Consider the following 12972-nt stretch of genomic DNA (forward strand, 5'->3'; position numbering starts at 1 on the left):
TTCAATCCACTACAGTATCCTGTGCCAGGAAACAAGCAATCAACACATTGATACAAATGAATGTAACTGAAGTGTTCATCTGTAATTTTCAAATTATTACATATTAATGGGGCAAGATTACATGGTTTATATGTTTTTTGTGATAAAACATAAATCACATCGAAAAGCATGTCGAAATACAGCATACGACCAAAATGGAAGTTAATATACAATAGAGCACCAAAATGGAAGTTATATCATGGAATAAAATATCATTTAACCATAAATTAATTCAAATCATAAAAAAGGAAAATTTGAATGTTTGAAATTCAAGTAATATTATTTACAGACAAAATTTTTCACTAAAGTGCATGGAACAGAAAAAATAATTTAATTTATGTATCTCTTATTGAATCAATTTTAACCCACATTTATTAAAAAAAAAATATTATTGTAAAAATGCAGCTTATAAATTTTACCACTATGTTGGGGGAGTAAACATCAAAAAACAGGTTAAATAAAAATAACACCATAGTCTGTTTTAAAAATGAAATTGGACTAAAATATAAAACCATGAAAACATTTTTCCTGTTAGCATATCAATACCTGAACAAAAACTAACTTTGAAAATTCTTTTGCCTGGCTGCCTGATCGTCCAGCTGTCCAACCGTGACAAATGATGTAACTAAAAAAAGTGCTAATGCTATTAATTGTCTATTGACTTTAAATTAACACAAATTAAAAATAGTTACTGCATGTTTGATTTAGTCTAGTTTATTGCGATATCCTAAACAGTCCCCACTAAACCTCTGATATATTGCAGGAATTAATAGTACCCATTTCAAAATTTTTAGGTAGGCAACTGCTAAACGTGTGGTGAATGGTTCTAGACTAGACGTCTACTGCTGATGTGGGAGACTTGACAATAGCACATCTGTTACAGCTCACTTTCATTCTTGATTTTAAGTAGTGGTGCAACTGCATTTGTGTACTGTAGTTGAAGTTGAAAGGCTAAAAATAGAAGCACAAGAGAGAAGAAATCTTTTAAAAGGCCTGTGTTATCACTGTTATCAGCAATCCCATCTGTCACGGTCTGGGAGGGTGAGGCAGTAACAAAACAACAGCCATTGAAAGTGACTTTAAGCAATTCAATTTGTAGGCAATGCATACAACTTTTCAACTTAACTGTTTTCACCTTGCTAGACAAATGGATAAATCCCAGTGGCTTTTAAAAACTAACAGGTTTCTCAAGATTTTCTGACAAAAAAAATGTATTACTCAAGGGTTCATTTTATTCCTAGTTGGGCGACCACACTGAACTTAAACATCTAGAACCATGTACAATGAAGCAAAAATTTGGATAGGTTGAATATATACATATATTTCTTTAATCCTGCATGCCTTGATTTTAAAACAGCCTGCAATACGGAAATTTTGTGAATTGCAGTATCGGAAAATAACACCGAAATCGACTTCAATTTATGACAAAACCACAAAAACCTGGTAAAACCTTAATTTACATTTTTTAATACTACCAAGTGAAATAAAAAATAGAAAGTTGAGCTGGTCGGGATCCCAGTTTTTCTCGAAAAACTGGAAACAAGTTTTTCCTGAAATATCTGGCTGGAAAACACTTTTTCCCAATTCCCAAGTTTGTTCCAGTAGTATACACGTCGATGGGCCAAACTTATTGTTTAATTATTTTCAAAGAAAACACTGCACTCTAACATGATTCAATGCATGCACTTGATCAAAAATGCACCATTTCTAGCAGTTCAAACTCAAAATATTAACCGTGGCATAAAAAAATATTCACAGGCACAATCACAAACAAGCGCCTTACTCAGCATTTAAAACATACACCAAATAATAAACATTATTCTGTAACAGGTGTCCTCCACCAACCCGTTATTTTTTTTCACTGCGACGTACGAAATGAGTTTCATCACATCCCTGGAATGATGCAACCCACTGCACTTCCAAGTGCGAGAGCAACTCAGCTCGCCTGTGGGTTCGGCGACCCGACCCGTGAAGCTTGAGCAAGGCTAATTAAGAAGGTTCCAGTTTATTTGACTATCAATGAAATTAAATACATATAAACATCTGGCAGTTTAGTTAGTTTTGCTTTCTTTACGCTTACCTGCAATGAACATTAAAGGACCACAACTATTGGGCATGGTCGCCGTCGTGCTTATTCAAGGTGATATTTAGAATACAAACTGCAAGTAGGAAACCAAAAAAAGAATAAAAACATCTGGGTGATCCGTCAGCCCTGTGCCAACACATGCTTGGTAGTTCTTAACGACCACTCACCCTGGCTGCAAACGCTTCTCTGTCCTGGGAGGTGTCGATCACCCTGTAGGGGACCGTCTCCCCGAGACGCCGAGCGCAAACCATCCGCACGTTCATGGGCAGGTCCTTCAAGATCGTCACCACTTCGATGTGGTTCATGCCGAGCAGACGCAGCCCGTTCACCTGAACCACGAGCAACACCAGCCATGAGGGACAAGCATGGCAAACCTACATTACTAGGGTCTATATGACAATCAAACTGACATACAAACACACCGTATAACACAGAAAAACATGTTTATACACCATAAAGCATTAAAATGCAACTGAAATCATGAAATAAATCATAATTTTTATTAAAAATGTATTTAAATTACAATAAAATATTTCTTAATACATTAAATTTAATGAATGCAATTTATCTGGAATGAAGTTTGTACACAAATGAATGTATTAAATAGATTAAAAATTTTATGTTATTAGTAGTGTGGTGTTATTTTGGTTTTATCGCAATTTACCATATAATCATGACCATAGAAATTAATTAATCTATACTATGCATTATAAAACTGTACACAGAAGTGTGTTTGTTTCTTCAAGCATCACGCCTGGACAGATTTTGATGAAACATCTTGAGTTTAAAAGTTTATGATAAGACTTAAAATATTGGTATGGATATTTTTTATCTCGCTACGTTGACAGGAGTCAGTGATATAACAATAAAAACCCATATTTTTTTTTTTTACAATCAAATTAAATAATAATGTGAGCTGCCATTTCAAGTTCATTAATAAGAGGGAGTGGCTCTTGCACTAGATGCCATGCAAGTGGAGCAGTAATATACCATAAAAGATTTTTTTTTAAAAATCCGAAAGAATCACAAAAAAATTCCTTGAGTTTTCGTTTGTTTGTTTGTTTTCATACAAATCTATAGGTTTCATCGTCTATATGAAATTTTGCACACTTTGAAACACGAGGAAGATCATAGTTTAGGTGACGTTTTGATAAAACCACCCCTAAAAAGCGTAATTTAATTATTCTTGATTAAATTTCGCCATTACATTGTTGATGCCTTCTGCAACGACAGTGCCGCACCCAAGATGAGGGGCATGTATAACGAGCAGTTCGAGTTGTGTTCTGCCTGTAGACTGCCGCAGCAGGTAAAAATACTCCGGCTAATACTGAATAAAACAGCAACTTAAATATGTGCATGTTTTTCAGGGATGTACGAGTCACAAACAAGCGATGTTTCACTTCACACAGTAAAATTGAGAAGGTATGGACCAGCTTGCAAAAGGATCGGTGTTGGCTACGAACCTCCAGCAGCTCGTCTCCAGATCGCAGGCGGTGGTTGATCCCCACCGGGCCGTCCGGCAAGATGGAGCGGATGTAGTGGTGCGGCCTCACCTCCTGCCCGTCCTCCACGTCCACCGTGCCTTCCAGGCTGATGCCCAGGCCGCCCCCTTCGCCGAACTTGCACAGCTGTGCCACCTGCGCACGGAGCAACACACTCCGGTGCTTTGCAGCTCACGCATTTGCCGAGGCGTGCAACAGAACAAGCTCATTGCTGTCAATGTAGAGAATTAGGAAAGACAGATATATACATAACACCTATGTTGATGTGAATGCAACTACTAAGTTTTCAACACTTTCAACAAAGCAAAAAAAAAAAATTGGTTGTCTGTAAAGTTGGTTTACGGACGATAGTTTAACGTGACAACGTCATAACAAAACATTGATGATATGATTGATCCAGAAGAAAAGGAAATATCATATTCGGCCTGAGACTGAGCCGTAATAGGTTTTTACAACCAAACCATTTAGGCATTAAAAATATTATATTCTTTGAGGAAGAATTTTTTTTAATTTTTCAATCTTTTGCATGATAAAATCTACCCTGCATACTTTTATGAATAAAATTGAATCAATTTTATTGAATTATCACTATTTTGTATGGATACAAAGGAGTGAAATGAAATGTGCAATTGAATTAATAATTTTACTTTTATTTGCATTCATTAATTCAAATATATTTATTACTTTTGAAATGTTGCGTGCACCATATTTATTTTTACAAGTACAAAAAAAAATTTCGCAGCTGCCGGGTTCCGAACCGACAACCTTTAGTTTAAGAGTTGGTACGCTAACCACACGCCCACGAGGCCATACTAAGGTAATGTAGTTTCAAATGTTATATATATATATTTATAAAAACTTTGTTCACGGTAGGGGTATAATATTAACACAATTTTATAACAAATACGCATCCCAAATACACCAAACTTATTTATAATGTGTTACAATATTTTTTAAAACATTGTGCAAAAGATCCCGGTTCTAATTTGAATTATTAAGTGTAACTGTAAAACACCATTGTTGGTTCAAAACGTATTTGAATTTTCAACATTACTTTTAAATAACTGTACCGATTGTGCTGAAAATCGGTGGACGATCGTTAAATTACATAATATTAATAATTCAAACGACGAAAATATGATTGAAAAGTCAAATCGATGGTTGTTTCAATCGAGTGGAAGAGAGATGCCACGCATGCGTACAATGAGCATGAAGAGAGATGCCACGCATGCGTACAATGAGCAAACAGAACACATCCGTAGTGGGACATTTTTCGTGCGTGCAGCCGGCGTTCATCGATTTATTAGACGTTGTCACGTCCAAAAAAAAAATTCTAACATTTAAAATTAAGCTACCGAGAGTAAGCCACTCACCTCAAATCAAAGTTGTTTAGACACTTTCAAATTATCATTAATTTCCATGTAGTACCGAAAAATTAGCGCAAAAAAGTTATTTTTTTTTTTGCTCTATTTCATACAAAGTTTCTAATTTCGCAACACCTTTTCCATGGTCACCCCCCATCCCTCCTAAATAAGAAAGTTACTTCGAGAGGGATACAGAATTGAGAGTTGAATATATATTTTGAGACAATTTCTGCTGTTCGAACGTGTCACTATTTTCACTGTTTATCTTCGTAAAGAGTCGTGCATGAGATAATGCAAAGGGCACGCAGCGAGAGCTAACCACGATCTCGACGTCCGGCCCCACGACGCCGCCCCACTTGGCCCTGATGGCCTCCTCGACGGCCGGCTTCAGCTCGCCGGTGTAGTCGGCGTCCACGAGGCTCTCCACGCCCTCCAGCGCCACGCCGGGGTTCACCGCCTCCACGGCCTGCTCCAGCGCCAGGGAGCCCACCGTGGTGCGCGACTCCCCGTCCCCTTCCACCTCCGTCTCCGTCTCCGTCTCCTCGCCGTCCTGCAGACACCGTCAGCCACTCATCATCATCATTAGAGGCGTATGAAATTCGCAATTGCGATAAATGCTGAATAGATGCAAAATTTTTCAATTACCGCGATTGTTTGTGAAACTTCGTTTATTAAATAATTTCAAAACATGCAACTGAAATCCCCAAAAACCGCGAACTCCATTTTAAAATTCACTCTGTCATTACTTATAAGTTATAAGCTAAGATAAGTAGTGCTGTAGGCATTAAAAACTTTATTAAGTAGCCGTTGTACATGTGCTTTAATTATTTACAACAACAAAATCAACAAAAATAAATTTGAGTAAACAATTTTTTTAAATTCTACAAAGTGCTAAAAATCACAAAATGGAAAATGCTATAAAATGCAAAAAATCACATAATAGATGCTATAAATTTAATTTTTAAATGCTCTTTTCATACACCTTTATTCATCATCATCATTTAGAGAAAACCAGATGGCCTGATGACAGCTAGAACCAAGATTGCATGCATATTTTCATTCTTATCACCCCCAAAACTGAACACAGTGTTTTATGAATAAGCTGTTGGTACCCACCCTTAACTTAAACCTAAATAAATCATGTCAACAAGATTAATATTTAAGTTTAGTTTTATATCAGTAAGAAAATAAAACATATTAAGTCTACGTATTAAAATATGAACGTATGTAAATATGTATGAATTACCAAGGTAATGAGTATTGATGAAAAAATCACTAAGTTATAGTGGAATGTATGTATATGAGGGTATTATAGTATTAAGATATTACATAAACCAAAAATAAATTCCTTTAATCTTCAATTAATACAAGAAGGTAACAAATTAGTATGGGCTGGAAAAATTAGCATCTATTATTTTATAAAAATAGCAACCTATTTTCGTGAAATTAGCATTTTAAATGCAACTTATTTAAAACCCTATATATATTCTAAATACTTGTAAACTAAATATTCATATATACAAATACCTTCAAATAACCCTTAAGTTTACTTTTGTCTAAAAACCACAATTTTTTAGTGTCTGTTTGGATTAAAACCACAAAAAAAATATAAATTCTTATTTAACGAAAAAAAAAAAATTGAGACTGCAATACACTAACAAATGGTAAGTTGCAGGTTCAATTCATAGAACAAACATAAATACTGGATTCATTGGGTTGTAACTTGACTGCATCACAGAAGCATGGCAATATCACGAGGTACGGCAACAAAAAATAGTGCAAAGGACGACAACCAGAATACATGGGGTAGAGTGTAACATTTGGAGGAATGCCAAGTATCTGTAGTATTTCTGTGATTTACCTTCACACTCCCACTAAAGCATAACGCAAGAAAGAGCAGCCTGTTTTGTTTTCATCTTATAAACCAACCATACACCTTTCTCCTGATGAGATGAGATGAGAAAGTCCGTGGCAAAGATTTTCGCAAATGAATGACAAACTAATTTAGCTGGGGGAAAAAAAAAAAGCATTTATTTAGAAAATTATTAAAAATTAGCATCTAAAGTATAAATTAGCAATCCAGCAAGATGCTAATTTTTCTGGCCCCTACAACATATGAGAATAGTACAAACGGTGAAAATAAAGTTAAATACTTTAATAAACACACGCACACACAGATTGTCAACCACGATATACTGACAACGGATCAAGCTGCAGCTATGAGTAACGGCCCCACCGGCTGCAGGGAGAGCGCTCACCGTGCTGACGGGGTAGCGGGGCAGCGAGGTGGCGGACGGCGAGGAGGGCGTCGGGGCCTTCAGCTCGCTGTTGGCGATGGCCTGCTGCAGCTGCTCGTACTTGGGCCCGCGCAGGTACCGCTCCAGGCACAGCGTCACCACCTGGCCCGTGTTGCGCAGCACCTCCACCGCCTGGTGGTTCGTGTAGCCCTGCAGCGACTGCCCGTCCACCTGCGGGGGAGGCTTCCGTGTCAACCATTTTGTTTTTAATTACTACCTAATTATCAAATTATTCATGAACTAGCTGCCCGACCCGGCTTCGCACGGCTATACTAATGGAAAAAAAATTACGGTAAGCCACATCTCCCATTTACAGTAACGGTAAATTAAAAAAAAAATTCATTGAAAATTTATTGCAATGCTGTATAATGTACCGGAGAGAAAATGAATAGCACCGATGGTTTCCAGACTCGTGCACGCAACGTACAACTGATTTACCCGTACTTCGCTACGGCAGTCTACAGGCAGATCTCTCTTGCGCCGCTCATTATACATGCCCCTCCTTGTGGGTACGCCACTGCCGCGCGATGCCCATTGCCATGGAGACGCAGAAGGCATGAACAATGCAAAATACTAGCGCCTGCGGCATTGTCAACACACACTTTGTACGTGTACTGCATGTTGTATCTAACCCCCTCCAACGTATTTGATTCTAAATTGGACTTTTAGTAAGGATCCCTAATGTTATTGATAATATAATATACAAATATAGCCTATAGCCTTCCCCGATAAATGTACTATCCAACACTGAAATAATTTTTCAATTTGGACCAGTGGTTCCTGAGATTAGCGCGTTCAAACAAACAAACAAAAAAACAAACAAACTCTTCAGCTTTAAAATATTAGTATAGATATTTTTGAAGTGAAAACTCTTTAGGTGAGATGAGAGTAAATTTCAAGGCCAAATTTTAATGCAACGTTTTTATGAAACATTGTTGTGAAACGTTTCTGATGCGAAAAGGACGAAGAATAGGTTGCGGACGGTGCAGAGAAATTGTCGGGCCACGATGCCTTAAGCGGGCTCCACGTGGCGGCGTGCGGCTCAGGTTGAACCCTTCCATGCTGCAGGGATAGGCGGGTCACGGTGGTAGGGACCCGCCTGCGCCTGACGCCACCCTGACTTTAGGGAGTATTTGGGCAGAGGGCAATGCAACGGGGCTTGAGCTTATTGTTGTGCACCATGCCACAGGCCATATACGCCAGAAAATGGTGTTCGTTCAAGTACGTATTATTTTAATTACATGTGTAAATCAGTACTGTTAAACAATGTCATACGAGTATTGTTTTCGATGTGTAACCAAATATTTTTGAAGTAAAACTTCTTTGGGGTCAATAAGAGTAAAATTTCAACTATAATTTGAAGGCAAAGTTTTCGTGAAACATTGTTTTAACAATTTCTGACGCCAAAGAGATATAAAGAGAGCCTTTAAGAGTACAGTTTGATTGAATTGCCAAAGTAGTTTCACTTCTATCATGTGTTCTGAGTTAAACGTGCTCAATTTTTTTTTATCAGTCTCTGTTTTTAGTATTTGACATCAGCAGATCTTTGCTCTTTTTCTGTGTGTTTGCATATTAATCTATTTTGTACGTTATTGAGGTTTATGAATGCAGTATAACCAGGAATGGTGTATGTCCAAAAAAAACCTCAAAACAAATTTAATCATAGAGTGAAAGTATGTTATTCACAATTTACAAGAAACCAGAAAACCTGATGACAAATATGAATATGAATATTAATATATATATATATATAATATAAATATATATATATGTATGTGTGTATATGTGTGTGTGTGTGTGTGTGTGTGTGTGTGTGTGTGTATATATATATATATATATATATATATATATATATATATATATATATATATATATATATATATATATACATACATACATACACATAAAGTAATGACGGAAAAAAAATCAATATGGCATGTTAGACTGAGTCTTAACCTATGTTCTATTATCAGTGCGCAACTGGCGTGCAGTGTAACCTCACGTTAAGAGTCTGCGAACATTTAAAAATTCCATATTCAAATTAACAACACATTTTTCACTTCAACATTTCAAAACAAATAATTTTTTTTTTAATATTCTTTACTGATAGATAAAGAAAGTGAGACTTATTCACTAGAAGCCAAGAAGATTTATTCAGAAATTTTGATGAAATTATTTGTTTTGAAATGTTGAAGTGAAAAACGTGTTGTTAATTTGAATATGGAATTTTTAAATGTTCGCAGACTCTTAACGTGAGGTTACACTGCACGCCAGTTGCGCACTGATAATAGAACATAGGTTAAGACTCAGTCTAACATACCATGTTGATTTTTTTTTTCGTCATTACTTTTTATTTAAAGGCTAATTCTAAATTCCATACCTCTTTTGCATTTGTTGTTCTGCTACCAATATGTGAAACAGACATTCACTTAGTTTAATATAATGGGTGTAGAAAGTCAGGCAAGTGATGATTACGCAGACTATTTAAGTTTATAAATAAACCAAATGCAAGTAGTATTTTTAATTTTTTCAGTTGTCTTCCACGTCATAGCTTACTAATGTCTCAGTAGTTCATATACAGCAAAAATCATGTCTGCAAAAGTGGAACTATTACATGCACAGACAGATAATTCTTTAAAACTATACGTATACAGAAACACACAATAACACAAAAAGGGAAATTTGGTAAAAGAATTGGTCATAAATAGAAAAGATTTTATTGTTTTTTTTTAGTCTAATTTTAATTTTAAAACAGAAAATTTTAGTGTTATTGTTTTTATTTTTATAAATACTGTTTTGTAATATTTACTCCACCATGAAGTGTAACCTAATTAGCCATTACCAACAATTATTTTATTCTCTTACCAAAATATTTTTATCTTAATACTTCCAATAAGTTGTGTGCTTTTAATAGATATTTACGTAGCCACTTATGAATTATATAACTTATAATATTTATATTATTCTCAATTAACTTTTCCTGAAGGGTTTGAATGTTCATTCGAGTCCTTGTCCATTGTTTGTTTCTGTACCCCATTTAATGTTGTTACTATCATTTGTTGTTGTAACATGCACAGCCCTGCAGTCAATTCAATGGCGTTGGTGTGCATGTCACTTGTGTAAATAAATAAATTTATAAATTTCCAAGAATAGTAAGTTAATTAATTTTACTTTCACAGAGAAAACTAGAACTGGCAAACAGTTTAAAAAATGAATGGTTTTATCCAAATCTCACCTCCACTATTCTATCGTTCACTTGGATCTTCCTGCACAAATCTGCTGCACTGCCCTCGCTGATGCTCTTCACAAATATCCCAGAAAGTTCTTCTGCAAACCACCAATAGGAACAAACAGTTAAGCAACGTAACTATCAGAGAAGAAGGTTAAGTGCACAATGTACGGAAGTGAGCACTTGCTGACCTTTCTCACAAACGTAGCCAGCGATCGTGATGCCTATACCGTGGTAGTCTTTCTTCAACTCGACCACAAACTTCTCCATCTCCGGCAGGCTATGAGAGTCGAGCGCAGACAGGTCCATGGTGAGCACCGGGAGGGAAGGGGTGCTGGTGAGGAGGGGGAGGGGTGGAATCGGTCCAAGGGGCATCGTGTTCCTGACCACGTCCACCACTAGGCTGGGGTCCACCTGTTAACAACATTCACCAGTTAGCTCCTGCATGCCTCACCGATACAATTTCTATAAAAAAAAAAGAAGTCAACACAAAACTTGGAAGTCACTAGCAAATAATTTCAATGCTAATCCTATAACTCCACAGCACAAAACTTGGCCTTAAATACAACACAGTTAAATCTAGACAATGTTCCAAGTATCAGGCTGATTCTACAGTAGTGCATTTTCACCTAAACTGAACATTTTGGAATTGCATTCTGGTGGTCTTTCCAGTCTCAACAATTTAACAAAGTTAAAATTAAATTTATCTTGTCTTACACTTATTCAGACCGTACTGGCCTAAACATAAGTGGGTAGTGTTTTTAAAAAAAAATTGCCTAAAGTTTGGAGTATGAATAATGTATATCATTAAAATGCATTACAACCACTAAATTGTACTTTTATGATAGGTAATTATAATGTATAAAAAATTCAAATATTTATCCATCATCAATTTTTTGCTCATTCGTGGTGCTTACGTAATATGTAAACAAAGATAAGATTCCAAAGATATGTATGCTTGATTCAAGAGTAGTAAGTTCTTGGAATAAAACAAATTTTATGAGTGCCTTCATTGTAAGTGTTGCAGAATGCAATTAAAAATTTATTTAGCTGAAAATGAAATTTAACCGTCACTGTATCTTTTCCAATTTTTTATTCTTCTACATTTACTTTCCCTAAAAATAATTTGACCCGTATGGGAGCTGAATAAAAATATTTCAGCCAATGCTGTATAAGGTAAGGAAATTTAATATTTTGATGTCTTCTTTACAGGAAGAAGAAAACTTGGCAGGCAGTCAAAAGTGTTCAGTTTTGCTGGAATGCACTAAAAAAGCATAGCATTACAATCTCATAACACATGAATGATAATCATTTGGCCAAATAACAGCAAATTCAAATTTCAATAACATCAATTTTACGATTTATTGCATTTATTAAAGTTTAAAATTAAATTAAATTTGTAATGGAGTACATAATAATTTAAAAAATAACATAATAACAATAAAAATACAATAACTATGATTAGATTGCAAAAAATAAAAATACATAAACTTGGTAAAAAATCACTGATAATTAAAAATAATAAATAAATAAGATATACATTCACTGGCATTGAGCCAACTATTTGGCAGTGAATTGTGGAAAGAAACTTCATGGATTGTTAAAAGTGTAATGTTTCATATAGCAGCCACTGGGACTTTCTTGGTCAGTTTAGACAAATTAAACCAAAAAATTCAGTAATAGCTGTATTTTTGTATTTCTAAAAATTTCATCCGTGAATGTGAATGATGAATTGACACCTATTACTAGTTATTAGGTTTAGTTAATAAATCAAATAGATTTTAAAATTGTTAACATGGCTAGAATGAAACTGCTATCAGTACCAAAACATTCCACTTACCTAACAAGATTTATAAATAACTGTTCATTAACTGAGAATTTTGGTATTTCCCAACCAGTTATGTACTTTACATGCCAATCTTTCCTTGACGTTACCATGCTAAACAAGGGGAGGGGTAAGAGATGGAGACAGAGATAGAGTGATAGATCAAGAGATATAGATATAGATACAGAGAGATAGCAAGAAAAATATATACAAAGATGTATAGAAAAATATATATAGAGAGAGATAAAGAAAGCACATTTTAAAATGTACAAGTCAAAGTACACTGCTGTGACACTTGCAGTACTTTTGGCAGACTCACGTGCAGCTCAATGTCGGAGTCCGGCTGACCATAAATGGAAGGGTTGTCGAAGCTGTCCAGCGCAGGCAAGTGGGGATTGAACGTCTCCGGATAACCGTTCTGGAGCAGATGTCTGTCCAGCTCCTCAGGGTCCCCGAGAATTTTGGTCTGGACGATCGGCGCGTGGCTGCCAAGTGCCTGCCAGCAAACACCAATCACAGTCGTCGTCAAAAATACTTCACAGATTGAGTCAAACATTCTGCTCCCAAAATATATTTGTAAACTCATGATACAGAATACAAGATGGTTCAAATGACAAAGAATAAGTTTGA

General features: G+C 35.8%; 1 protein-coding gene across 2 annotated transcripts in view; it reads right to left on the minus strand.

Annotated features, from left to right (window-relative positions):
* LOC134541980 (patj homolog) overlaps positions 1–12972 on the minus strand; it is a 197638-nt gene that overhangs the window by 27041 nt on the left and 157625 nt on the right. For both annotated transcript variants that reach the window (XM_063385752.1, XM_063385750.1), the window contains 7 exons: positions 12662–12838; positions 10709–10931; positions 10524–10615; positions 7250–7459; positions 5311–5541; positions 3589–3762; positions 2293–2454 (listed from right to left, as the gene is read on the minus strand). In XM_063385752.1, coding sequence (XP_063241822.1) covers positions 2293–2454; positions 3589–3762; positions 5311–5541; positions 7250–7459; positions 10524–10615; positions 10709–10931; positions 12662–12838 — 1269 coding nt within the window. The remainder of the gene's footprint in view (positions 1–2292; positions 2455–3588; positions 3763–5310; positions 5542–7249; positions 7460–10523; positions 10616–10708; positions 10932–12661; positions 12839–12972) is intronic.

Source organism: Bacillus rossius (genome assembly GCF_032445375.1).
Source record: "Bacillus rossius redtenbacheri isolate Brsri chromosome 4 unlocalized genomic scaffold, Brsri_v3 Brsri_v3_scf4_2, whole genome shotgun sequence".
In the NCBI taxonomy this organism is placed as follows: Eukaryota; Metazoa; Arthropoda; class Insecta; order Phasmatodea; family Bacillidae; genus Bacillus; species Bacillus rossius.